Source organism: Scyliorhinus torazame, chromosome 2 (assembly GCF_047496885.1).
Source record: "Scyliorhinus torazame isolate Kashiwa2021f chromosome 2, sScyTor2.1, whole genome shotgun sequence".
Classification (NCBI taxonomy): domain Eukaryota; kingdom Metazoa; phylum Chordata; class Chondrichthyes; order Carcharhiniformes; family Scyliorhinidae; genus Scyliorhinus; species Scyliorhinus torazame.
In genome coordinates, this window is record NC_092708.1 from 133,449,202 (window position 1) to 133,462,274 (window position 13,073).

General features: G+C 42.7%; 1 protein-coding gene across 9 annotated transcripts in view; it reads right to left on the reverse strand.

The window, feature by feature from the left end:
- Window positions 1–232: 232 nt before the first annotated feature.
- The window catches only part of znf385b (zinc finger protein 385B), an 881,089-nt gene continuing 868,248 nt past the window's right edge, over window positions 233–13,073 (reverse strand). For 8 of the 9 annotated variants that reach the window (XM_072477367.1, XM_072477383.1, XM_072477391.1 and 5 more), the window contains 4 exons: window positions 7,566–7,844; window positions 5,070–5,248; window positions 4,850–4,951; window positions 233–1,682 (listed from right to left, as the gene is read on the reverse strand). In XM_072477367.1, the coding sequence (XP_072333468.1) occupies window positions 1,467–1,682; window positions 4,850–4,951; window positions 5,070–5,248; window positions 7,566–7,844 (776 nt within the window). In that variant the 3' untranslated portion in view covers window positions 233–1,466. The remainder of the gene's footprint in view (window positions 1,683–4,849; window positions 4,952–5,069; window positions 5,249–7,565; window positions 7,845–13,073) is intronic. The other variant, XM_072477374.1, reaches the window with a different exon arrangement.

Here is a 13,073-nt window from a genome sequence, read left to right on the forward strand (position 1 = left end):
CATGCACTAATACAGGGGGACCAAGATGTCAAACCAATAGGAAAATTAGTTAGCTGCTTTCAGACTGTCAGTTATTTAATTTTCATGGGTTGTGGTTGTTTAGTTCTTTATAAATACTTGCTATTGAAACAAAGAATTCAAAAATTTGTGATGGGCCCTATTACTAAAATTAAAAACAATGTGGTTGTACAATTTTCAATCTAAATTTTTAAAAAATCCATTGTATCTGAAATGGTAGACAGTGTTAGTTTTATTTTGACATGTATTAAACACTGGCCATCTTACAAGTACTTGATGGAAGTTACTGAGGGTTGATTGATGCACCTCATAATTGTTGTAATGTCTTCTGAGTATTGAAAAATACAAACATCAACTTATTTTATTTTATGCACTGCATATCTCGTTAGCCTTTATTTTCAAGGCAATGGTATTGCAACACGTTCAGTAAAGCCTAAAATTATATTTTCTCTAAAATTATTTATTTTCTGTACATTATTGCATTGAAGTGCTACAAATTAATGCAGCAGCATTACAACTAAACATCACAATGGAAGAAGTCAGACTGCAAAATAAAAAGACCTAAATATTTCTTTAAAAAGTTCTGCAAGAGAATCATCATAAATTGTGCTATACACTGAGCTGATACTTCAAATGCATCTTTCACATTATTTAGCAGCAAAACTGGCAAAAATGCTACCAAAATGTTAAAACAAATTTAGCACAGAGCAAAAAGGAAAAACTCAAAATGTGAATTGAATCTCATGAGCCAGTACATCTGCATGTTATGAACTTACTGGGGTAAGATACTCTGGCAAAACAAGACGTGAAAGAAAAGGTTCACAGAATGTTCTGTAAATATCTGCAAGCACCTGCACTGCAACTAAACATAAATTACCATTAGAGTTTTAAATTAGACCTGAAACAATTCTATCACTACACAAGTTACACCAGTATTGTCCTCAGGTCTGTAACAGCATTTCACAATCCCTGACAGCACAACATTGTTTTAAACTACAGAATCAATTGTTTGTATGTTATTCACAATTTACCACATAATGTATTACATTATGTACCAGGAGATGTTCATTTACATCCAGAATATTTTTGTACATTTCTATTTATTAGGAAGACTCTTGATTTCAAGTCTGCAGCAAAAGGAATCAAATATTTGCTCTTGGTCTGTAGATGGATTCCATCATGGTCAGACTCAATTCAAATAAAAACAATTATATATTTTAAGGGCAAAAAACCCTATAAAAGTTCCCTTGTAAATCACAAGCTGGTGTTGTTAAGTTAACTAAAAATCTTGTAATTCCAGCACTGAGATCACAACTGTCCATGGAAGATCCTGTGATCAGGTATCAGTCTATGTGTATCACAGCAGGGACAAACACAAGGAAGAGAAAAAAAATGTTGTTTGTTTTCCTGTCTCTACTGGCCCCACGTTGTCCCATGAAAGGAAAGAATCAATAAGGTGCAAAGAGAATTGAGCCTGGGGATGTACGGATGGGTCCAGGTGCTGGCCTCAAAAGAGCAGGTGTTAATGCAGTTGTCTGGAACAGCGAGGTAGCTGGACGTGGATGGAGAGAAAGTGGAGAGGTCATCGCTGCAGCTGCAAAAGGATTTGATAAAAATCCAGTTGCCAACGGTTTTATTAAATCCTTTTGAAATGCTATCTTTGCCTGGTAACGAGAAAGACAAAAAATGCCTTAAGTTTCACAGATCATTACAATTATAACCTTTTTACATTATATGCATACTGTGAATGTGAGTTACTATTTCACATGATGCAGTCCATGGCATCATTATCATTCAATGTTTATACCATAGTAACTCAATCCCTGCCTAAAATAATACTGGTGATACTTGAAAATAAAACTATTGGCTGATTTGTTAAAATACCTTTTTAATAACTTGACTGAAAACTTGCGGACTTGGTCTTTGGTTATTGTGATGCCCATTGAAAATCATATCTTATCCATAACTTTAAACATGGGTTGCGTCCGTGGAACAGCCTTTACTGTTAAGATGGCTGCCAAGGGTATCAGGTGGTTTTTGCAATTTCAACACAGAATGTAAAGCTTATGGAATGTTCCAAATTGAAACAGAATGGTTGGGGTTTCCCCCTTGGATGAACTTGCCTGGTCTGCACTCCTTTGGGGAATTCATACCTGCCATTGTCCAAATCACGGAGTCAATGGACTCCAAGGATCTATGTCTCCAGGTTTGCAATGTAACAGAGTAAAGCTGACAGGACCAGTTATCCACAAGCCATGTATCTTTCATTCTGTATCAAAGGGTGTTGACCATATGACTGAAACTGATTATCTGATACTGAACTTGTTTTATCCCAGAGTCCTGGGGCAGGAGTCTGTCTGCAGAATATTACGGACAAGACAACAACTATGGAGAAAGGCTGTGCCAACTTTGATCTTTAGAAGGCTTCCAAAGTCTTTTAAAAACCTCCCTGCCTGATTCCAAAGATTTGAATTCACTTGTAAAGAAATTGAACCTTTGATATAACAGACATCAGTGACCTACTGAACCAGCGTTCTCTTCAAGGAACCCCACTGTCTCCAGAAATGAGACTTCAGCTATCTGAACTTACCAGAACTATAATTCTAGAGTGGGAAAAAGCTTCCTTTTTCACAGGACTTACAAGACATTTGAACTGTTAACTATTCCTTTGGTTTAATATTTGTATAAGTCCACCATCTTCCTTAATTGTATCTTTCTTGATTGTGTGGTCTGTGACTGACGTAACTTTTAGATTTTTGGGGTGAATTCATGAATAAGTAACCTCTTGTTTAAACCCACAAAAGTTTGCTGCTGGTACTTTTAAAATTGATCATATTCCGACAGGAATTTTGAAACATACATTGAAACGTACCTTCAAACATAAACCACTCTGTTTATGGACAGAAGGGAAGGGAATTGGGGATTTCAGTATATTTCTCCTCCCCTATCCATAGCATTATGAACCATACAAAATTTGAATTTTCAATTGTAATTTGTAATTTATTGTAATTTGTAATTTATTCAAATTATTAGCTGTCGGCATTACAACTTTGCATTTTAAACAACTTTTCCAATGCAACAGTGCAACCAATTGAATAGGTGGCAATTTGTTTTTGTTATAAAAAAACTTCTGCATACAACAGTGTAATCAACTGTGTGAGTGCAGTTTTTGGTTGCACTTCATAGTATGAACAATCCAGGTTCTGGCATCCAACTGGATTGAAACCCAGGAAAATCTGGGGTTTCAATTCTGCAATTAGGATAAGGACGTTGCCTTCTATAATGTAAATATACATATTTGCTGCCTTGTGCTTGTTCTCTGGGTCTTGGTATTAATAGGAACATCCAACGCAACAATGCACTCCTAGGTTCATATTTTCGCTCGAGGCAGGGAGCTTGAGTTGGGAAATTTCTTGACTCATCGGACCTGACTTGGTTTAAAGGACCTCGCTTGACCCAATTTTCACTCCAAGCAGGCAAGGGGAAGGATTGAGATGGGCCCGCCGATCTTGGAAGCAGATCCTAGGTGGTCAGGGGGCGAGAGGGTGCCAAGGCGGTCAGGTTAGAGGGCCTGCCTTGAGTCTGTCGGACATTGTCCCAGTTGCTGTAGATCCTGTTAGGATCTGTTAGGTCCTGTTAGGTCATCTAATTCTCACTCCTCACACTCCCTCACTCCTTCACCCACTCACCAGGGTTCCTCATCGACCCATGACAATTCCATATTCACTTACCCAGTATTCATCATGGGCAGACCTCAGGAACCATGTTGAGATTTTCAAAATAACTTCTAACAATATAACAAGCTCCCATCATTACACTCTTTATAGTGAAGAATATAAGAAACCTATTCAAAGCTTTTAAATCCCAAGTGTTTCATCGCTTATAAAAACAAAAAGCTTTTACTCAGACCCCACATCGAAGACAGATCGTCCTTGAATAACCTCTTTAAACTATTAATTGAATGAGGATCTCGGAACCTTCTGCTGTGTTAAATATAGTTTTAGAATCTCAGCTAAGCATTCATAATGGCATAATAGTCCCACCCGTCGGGAACTCGGTGTGGCGGCTGTGGACTCAGTCCCAACTGCTCTGGAGGGGGGCGGGGGGATCCTTCACCCGGGGGGGGAGGGCCTCACAGACGGCCAGGCTAGCGATTGGGGGCCACCGATCAGTGGGCGCGCACGATCCTGGAAGGGCCGAACCTTTTGGTGCCTGTCCGCGGTGTGGGTCCGCCATGTCGCACGGGGCGGCCGACGCAGGCCGCTGCCATGCGCATGAGCGGACCCCCGACCAGAAGTGCAGGGCCCCGTATCGGCAGCCGGAGCTGCGAGGACTACTCCGGGGCCCTGCTAGCCCCCTTCAGGTAGGAGAATCATTCTAGACTTTCTTCAGGAAATTCCAAAGTGATTCGCCCGCGTTTTGACGCTGGAGTAGGAACATAGTCACATTACTGGAAAATCCCGCCCAGGATCTTTTGGAATTCTGGTTCTGTTGATTTCAGGTTTGCCCCCTCTGTGAATCACATCCTGCTCTCTTCCCCTGCTGTAAAAATGTGATCTGTTGGAAAGGGGGGTGGGGGGTGGGTGGAGGGCAGGTCTTGCCCATCAAATTAAAGCTCCTCAAAGTCCTCCTGACGCTGCAGAAATCTAGACCCTACCTTCCATTTTCATTGTAATAGTGAGGGAGAATTGCATAATACCTCAAATTTAGAAGTTTACAGCTTTACTGATTATAGTTTCATTCACACTCTACCCAGATCACTAACAAAAGTTGAAGACCTTGTAACTTTAAGCACTGTATCAACATGGAAATAGGAATTTTATGGACTTACTGCCAAGATACTTGAGCTGCGTTGTAGTTTGTTATAAGGACTATATTTAGGTTTCAATGGTTTTCCTGCTACTCTGTCCTTGTGCCTCCTGCTGGAAATGTGCTGGAAGCGATAAAACATTAAAAATTCATTAAATTATAGGACACTGATCTATATGATGGAAAATAAGTCATTGATTTTGGAAGTAGCTTTCCTTTTTTGGATATTATTTACTATTTACCTGTTTGAGTTGGATTTCTGAGTTGACATGAACATCACAGATTTCACAATGAAAAGTCTTGTTTTGCAATCCTGAACCCTTTGTACCATTTTGAGGTTTAGCTTTTGATCCTGGTCTGGGATAAGATTTAATAGGACCGGCTCCAATCCGAGCTTCAACCATTGTTTTGTGCTTGGAACCTGGTTATAACATAACAAATTTAGAATCTCTATAGTATGTTATATTCTACAAATTATCTGTTAATGTATACTACATGGTTTTATGTTGGTGCGAGGGGTGAGCGGGTGGGTGCAGGATGAACAGTTAGAACATAGAACATTACAGCGCAGTACAGGCCCTTCGGCCCTCGATGTTGTGATGTTAGAAGGAAAGCATGGTGTATGGTGTAGGTAGGGTGCATCTTGGTTCAAGGATTGTTAGGATTGTCCACCTTATCATACAGTAGTGCAGTTATACTTTTAGGGCTATCAATTTTCCTGTATTTTATAGGAATTTACCATTTTTGTCTGTTTCTGTGCTCCCTGACTGTTGTTGTCCACTGTCATTGCCAGAGTCACCATTGCTGCCATTCATTTTCCAGAAAGGCTAAGCAATAAATGCAAATTTCAGTAGGAATATCCCAGCTGCTATAATGGAATTGAAATGTTTTGAAGACGAATAACAATACTAGAGTGTCAACGCTGAATCCTGGCGCTAGAAATTGACAATGGCAGCTGGGTAATGAGTCAATGAATGGAGCATAGAGGGTAAGCTGAGTTGAAGGGGAATAGGAAAGAGGAATGAAGCAGTTTGGAGGGGGGAGAAGCATGAATGCCTGGAGGTGAGAAGAGAATGGGATGCAAACTTCAAATACATGCATTACAATTTAGAGAGTTTTGAACTGTATAATTATTTATCAAACTTTCATGCCAGATCTGGGTATAATTATACCCAAGTACCATCTTAGCACAGCGTGCCTATTTTCATCAGACTGCATGGGTTGGATTTCACAGGGCACCATGGTCCCTGTATCACCTCCCCAGATAAAATGTAGGTGAGGAGCCCACTCACGTTCCCCGCGGCTGCCCCACATTAATGGAACGCTAGTGGCAGTGTTAATTATGTTAAAGTGAGATTTCCACCCCTATCTCAGAGGAACTCCTGCCTTAGAGAGCTGCCAGCCACTTGCACTGTAGTTCCAGCAGCACCAGAGGGAGCACTGGCAACTGCTGGGACCACAGGCAGTCCCACCACGCCAAGGAGCCCAGTTAAATCCAGGGTTTTGTTGAAGTGGGTGGGGGGGGGGGGGGGGGGGGGGGGGGTCAGGCCCAAGATGTCAGGGGTAGAGTTAAGGGGGGGGGAGGAGATGCCTCCAATGGTCCTTGGGGGTTCACAAAGAAGGTTCCCCTATCTTGCCTGACATCAGGTCCCAAAGTTAAAGCTGCTAGGTCCTCTGCATGGCATTGAGCCCCACCCACTCCACCGCTACAGGTGAACTAAAAGCAGTGATTCGATGAGGCCCTTAAGTGGCCATTAATTGGCTACTTGTGTTTCAGTAGGTCTCAGGGTAGGTGACTGTGTAACGTCTCCCTGATGCCCCCTAAAGTTTCAGACAGGTGGGGGTGGGAAGGCCACATGCTTTTTTTTTGGATAAATTTAGAGTACCCAATTATTTTTTTCCAATTAAGGGGCAATTTAGCATAGCCAATCCACCTAACCTGCACATCTTTGGGTTGAGGGGGTGAAACCCACGCAGACATGAGGAGAATGTGCAAACTCCACACGGACAGTAACCCAGGGCGGGATTCGAACCCGGGTCCTCAGCGCCGCAGTCCCACTGCTAACCACTGTGTCACATGCCGCCATAGCCACATGCTATTTTACATGCTCCCTGCCTTCAACTCCGCTGCCAGAGGTGCGTCAAATCCAGTCCTGTGTGTGGTGCTGTGAGTAAATGAATATTTAGGTTGGTATAGGTTGTTCTATGTGTGAACTGCAAGGAAATGCAACAGGGAGCAATCAATAATTACGAAAACTTTTTTTATAAACAATTATAAAATCTAATGATTTCTGAACTTGAATCATGCAAGATTCATAAATATTTTTGTGAAAGTAAATGTTTTTTGTGTGAAAAAAACAAAAGGTAGAAATTAGTTGCAGATCACATCCTAGAGGTTTATTGCTAGTCAAAAAAAGTTTAAAATATGTCATTTCAGATTTTTTCAAACTGGCTACCCACATTAATAATCTCCCTGGCACGTATTCTGACAGGTTCATTTGTACTTATTCTTCAGAACTGACAGTAATCCTATTTTTTCTCTTACTTTTTCTGGCACTGTGCCTTAATTCACAAAGCTGACTGGGAAACAGTATATTTTTCACCTATACAAATTGTCCAGGCCCACATAATTATTCTTTCCCCATAAATTCTTAAAAGGATCGCTCGAATAATTAAATTACGTAATAGGAAGGTTTAGCGGTTTTAGCTGTGAAATTAATTACCATGATAGTACCAACCTGTATTGTGTGCTTCCAGTTGTGACAATGAATTTACAGCTACTTTGCATAGTGAACAGTAGAGAAGTTTTTTTGCTTTTTCTTCCTCTGACTCAGTAGAAGTGCTTGCAGTGCCATCAACGCTTACTGCTGCCACTGATATCACAGTTTTTGTTGTATGTGCGTTCAGATTCCCAGTTTCTCCTATAACTGAAGTGGTTTTAGGCAGTTCAGTGCCTACGCTGGTATGTATCAGTACATTGTTAACAGTCACACTGTTGAACGCCAGCCTGACTGCATCTGTGAGTAAAAGAAAAGTAATTTTGCCAATTTTGAATAATAATTGTAATGGTACTGAACATTATATTTCTAGTTGCTAACAGATAGCAACTGAACATGTGACCTGACTATTTCCTGCAAGTAAATACATTTTCTATGCATGTATTTCAAGGAGAATGTAACTATATAAAAAGTATATTCTCTTGGGACCAAAAAGATGGATATGTCTATATTTGTGCTTTTAACATTTGTATCTTCAATTAATTTGAATTGCTGCATTGTTCATATGTTCGATCTCACAAACATTCCATCACCTTGAGAATCATGGGACAGGTAAAGAATTCAAGTTAAGCTATTCATTTTAAAATAATGATTTGTGGTAGCCTATTTCTATCATGAAGTAATAGAAATGTCTATTATATTTTCAAATTTAATATTAATATTGTTTTTGCCAATAAACAATGACCATTCTTTTAAAGAAATCTGCCTTTAAAAAATGCCAATTGATAACCATACTCATATGTTTTGGCTCTGCTCCAACCTCACCAGCTTCTGGGTTTCCATTTTTTAGTAGAACGTCTGAGACAATCCAGGTAGATTTAAACCCATGTCCACTGGTAGCCATATTTGGCGTTTTGGATTCACCGGCGTTTCACTCTGGGGTAGAGGCGGACATTGTCAGTTTTGCCTCACTGATAGCCCAAAGGCGAATATTACTTGGTCATAGGTCTCCCATTCTGCCCAGTGGTTCTGGGTGACTTAATGTCATTCCTACACTTAGAGAAAATCAAATTCACCATTAGGGGGTCGATGGTGAGGTTTTACCAGAGGTGGCAACCATTTATTTATCTTTTTAAGGATCTAGACACTGCCAGCTGTTAAGGGGTTTAGTTTCAGTGTTTCAGTTAATTGTGTGTTTTTGGTTTATATTTACTTGTAATTTCTTGCACTCTTGCGTTCTCATTAGTTGTTTGTTATATTGTTGTGTAAAACTTCAATAAACATAATTTTTTAAAAAATCCATTCGAACTCCAAAATAAATGAAACATAACTAAGCACAGCTTCCTGGTACAGTATTTCTGTTTTGCTGTCACATTACAGTGGTGAAAGACTGAAACTCAATGAACCCATATACAGGGACTTGTTGGTGCTTCCATGCATGCACAGTTATATGTGTTATGACTGTGTGAACGGGTCAAAGAGTAAAGGAGGGTAAAGTATTTTTATTTTCATGGCTCCTCGCCATGATCATCCTAGATCTAAACTAAGAAAACTTTGCATTTTCCAGAAAAAGGGAACTGCACACAAAGCGATCATTTGTGTAAATACAGAAGCGAAGATGAAATTCCTGTTGGATGGGACATAAAATGTCCAACAGTAAACTGGCAGCCTCTTTAACACTCTGGCCGAATTTGTTACAAGTAAAGTGGAAAATGGGCAACTGCTTAGTTGTCACCCTTTTTGTGTTACTGTCCAAAACTAATTTTGCCCCAAATATAAACTTAGAAATGTGAATAAAACTAAGGGTTCACTTCAACTAATAAAGTCACACCTTGCATAGAGAGAGCTAAATATGAAACTGGAAAAGAGAGAGATTAAAGAACTTCACAACAATGTATTACATTCCATTATAACTCCACAGACCAGTGAATAATACAAGATGGGTAAGTATTATAAATTTTAAAAGTTCAAGAACTGACACATATGGGACATCGGCAGTTGATGCCTGCCCTCTTCCTTGAATTGGGAAAATACTCGGCAGCCTGCTGTCCAGTCTTGGAGACCCACTCAACACAAAGTACCTGAATGCAGTAACTCACCTACCGGTCATGAGGGGTACTACCCCAACCAGCATAACCATAAAAATTCAGGACATTCCTCACAGTGCTCAAACTTAAACAACTTTCAGAATCTAAGGCCAAACTAACTGTTTTGGCCCCTTTAATCCGAATCCTTACCAATGCAAACTGCTTGATGTTGCAGTGCATTCCTCCGAAAGGCAATATATGGAGTCGCTCTGCACCCTATAGCTTTAAAGTCTACTCTCAGGGATCTAAATATACAATGTTCTCTTCAAACATATCTGAACACGCATTTATTTTTACAGCAGCTTAATAAAATGTCAATGAATGCATGTATGATGCCTTCATACATATATTCATGAGTATCACTCCTTTTTCTCATCAACATGTTAACCCTCGATGACATCATGTGAAAAGACAGATCAGCGTCTACACACATGCTGATTAGACTCAGCTCTTCACGACCACCTCTCTCTCTTTTATCCTTTTTCTAAGTTATCAGACTCCTTGTCTGACATCTAGTGCTGGATGAGGAGACATTTCCTGCAATAAAATATTGTGAAGACTAAAAATTGTCTTCCTTTTCTGCTATGAGCTTCATCCCCTAGTTCCTGATTCTCGTACCTCTGGCAACTGTACCTCTGGCAACAGTTTGAGGCTGAACCTGCCTGTTTGCAACCTCGGTGTTATATCTGACCACGATGTAGGCTTTTGACCAGATTGTTACACCAGCATTCAGACTATTTCCACTCCATGGGCGGGATTCTCCGACGCCCCGCCGGGTCGGATAATCGCGGGGGGCTGGCGTGAATCCAGCCCCCGCCGGCCGCCAAATTCTCCGGAACGGATAGTCGGCAGGGGCGGAAATCGCGCCGCGCCGGTCGGCGCCCCCCCCCCCTGCGTTTCTCCGGCCCGCGATGGGCCGAAGTCCCGCTGCTGTCATGCCAGTCCCGCCAGCGTGAATCAAACCACCTACCTTACCAGCGGGACTGGCGGCGTGGGCGGGGCTCCGAGGTCCCGGGTGGGGCGCAGGGTGATCTGGCCCCGGGGGGTGCCCCCACGGTGGCCTGGCCCACGATCGGGGCCCACCGATCCGCGGGCGGGCCTGTGCCGTGGGGGCATTCTTTTCCCTCCGCCTCGGCCATAGCCTTCACCATGGCCGACGCTGAAGAGACAACCCCCTGCCCATGCGCGGGGATGACGTCAGCAGCCGCTGACGCTCCCGCGCATGCGCGGACTTCCGCCGGCCGGCGAAATCCTTTCGGCCCTGGCTCGCGTGGCGCCAAAGGCCTTCCACGCCAGACGGTGGAGCGGAAACCACTCCGGCACGGGTCTAGCCCCTCACGGTGAGGGCTTAGCCCCTAAAGGTGCGGCCCGACGCTGGAGTGGTTCCCGCCACTCCATCCCGCCGGGACTCCCCACCCCGCCGGGTAGGGGAGAATCCCAGCCCATATTTTGATTCTGTTCATGCCCAGCTCAGCTGCTGCAGAAACCCTCATCTATGTCTTTGTTGCATCCAGACTTGATTATTGCAAGACGCCCCTTGGCTAGCCTGCCACATTCTACACTCTGTAAAATTGAGGTCCAAAACTCTGATGCATCTAAGTCCAAACGCACATCAACTTCCTTTCACCCAGCAGCCTTGTGCTCGTGAACCCATGTTGGCTCTGGACAAGCAAACCTAACTTTTAAAACGCTCATCCTTGTTTCACTCCACATGATATCAAGAAATGGCTGAAGGTACTTCATATGCAAAGGCTATAGGCCCTAATAACATTCCAGCAATTGTACTGAAGACTTGTGCTCCAGAACTTGTCACGGCCCTCTCCATGCTGTTTCAGTATAGCTATAACACTGGCATCTACCTGGCAATGTGGAAAATTGCCCAGGTACGTCCTGTTCATAAAAAGCAGTACAATTCCAACCTGGCCAAATCCAACCCCATCAGTCTACTCTTGATCATCAACAAAATGATGGAAAAAATTGTTATCAGTGCTATTAAGCGGCATTTACACAGCAATAACCTGCTCACTGATGTTCAGTTTGGGTTTCACCAGGGACGCTCAGTTCCTGACTTCATTCCACCCTTGGTCCAAACATGCACAAAAGTGCTGAACTCCAAAGGTGAGGTGAGAGTGACAGTCCTTGACATCAATTCAGCATTTGACTGAGTGGTATCAAGGAGCCTCGTAAAACTGAAGTCAATGGGAGTCAAGGGAAAACGCTCCACCGATTGGAGTCATGCCTGTTATAAAGGAAGATGGTTTCAGTTGTCAGAGGTCAATCATCTCAGTGTTGGAAAATTGCTGCAGGAGTTACTCAGGGTAGTGTCCTAACCTGAACCATCTTCAACTGCTTCATCAACCTTTCCTCAATCATAAGGTCTGAAATGGGGATGTTCACTGAGATTGTACAATATTCAGCAACTCCTCATATACTGAAGCAGCCCTCCATTTGCAGCAAGACCTGGACAATATTTGGGTTTGGGCTGATAAGTGAAAAGTAATATTGGGGGCAGGCAATGACCATTTCTTTTTTTTAAATTTCTTTTTATAAAAACATTTTATTAGGGTATTTATAATAATAATAACAACAACATGAACATAGTATATAAGACATTTCCATCCCTAACACGTTCCTCACACCACCAACACAGCCTGAACCCACCCCCCCTTGATTTCTGCCTCTGCTCACATTTAATTTTCCCCGAAAAAGTCGACAAACGGCTGCCACCTCTGGTCGAACCCGAACATTGACTCTCTTAGGGCGAACTTTATTTTCTCAAGACTGAGAAACCCAGCCATGTCACTAACCCAGGTCTCTGATTTCAGGGGCTTTGAGTCCCTCCACATTAACAGTATCCGTCTCCGGGCTACCAGAGAGGCAAAGGCCAAAACGTCAGCCTCTCACCCCCTGGACTCCCGGTTGTTCCGACACTCCAAAGATCGCCATCTCTGGACTCGGCACCACCCTTGTTTTAAGTACCGTGGACATGACATCAGCGAAACCTTGCCAAAACCCTCAAAACATGTGGACATGATTTGCTCGCCCTCCCACGCACCTCGCACACCTGTCCTCTATCCCAAAAAACTTGCTCTTCTGGGCTATCATCATGTGACTCTAGATCCGGGGTCTTACCGAACACCCGCCTCATAAATTCCACATCGTCCCAATTTGGTGCATATATATTCACAAGTACCATCCGCATCCCCTCAAACTTCCCACTCACCATGATGTACCTGCCCCCCCGCGTCCGACATACTTCTCCCTGCCTCGAATGCCACACGTTTGTTGATCAGGATCGCGAGCCTCCTGGTCTTAAAAGTCGAGCCCCGAATGAAATACTTGGCCGACCCACCTCTTCCTCAATCTGGTCTGGTCTATAACCTTCAGGTGTGTCTCTTGTAACATTGCCACAACCGCTTTCAGTCCCCTCAGATGCACCAAA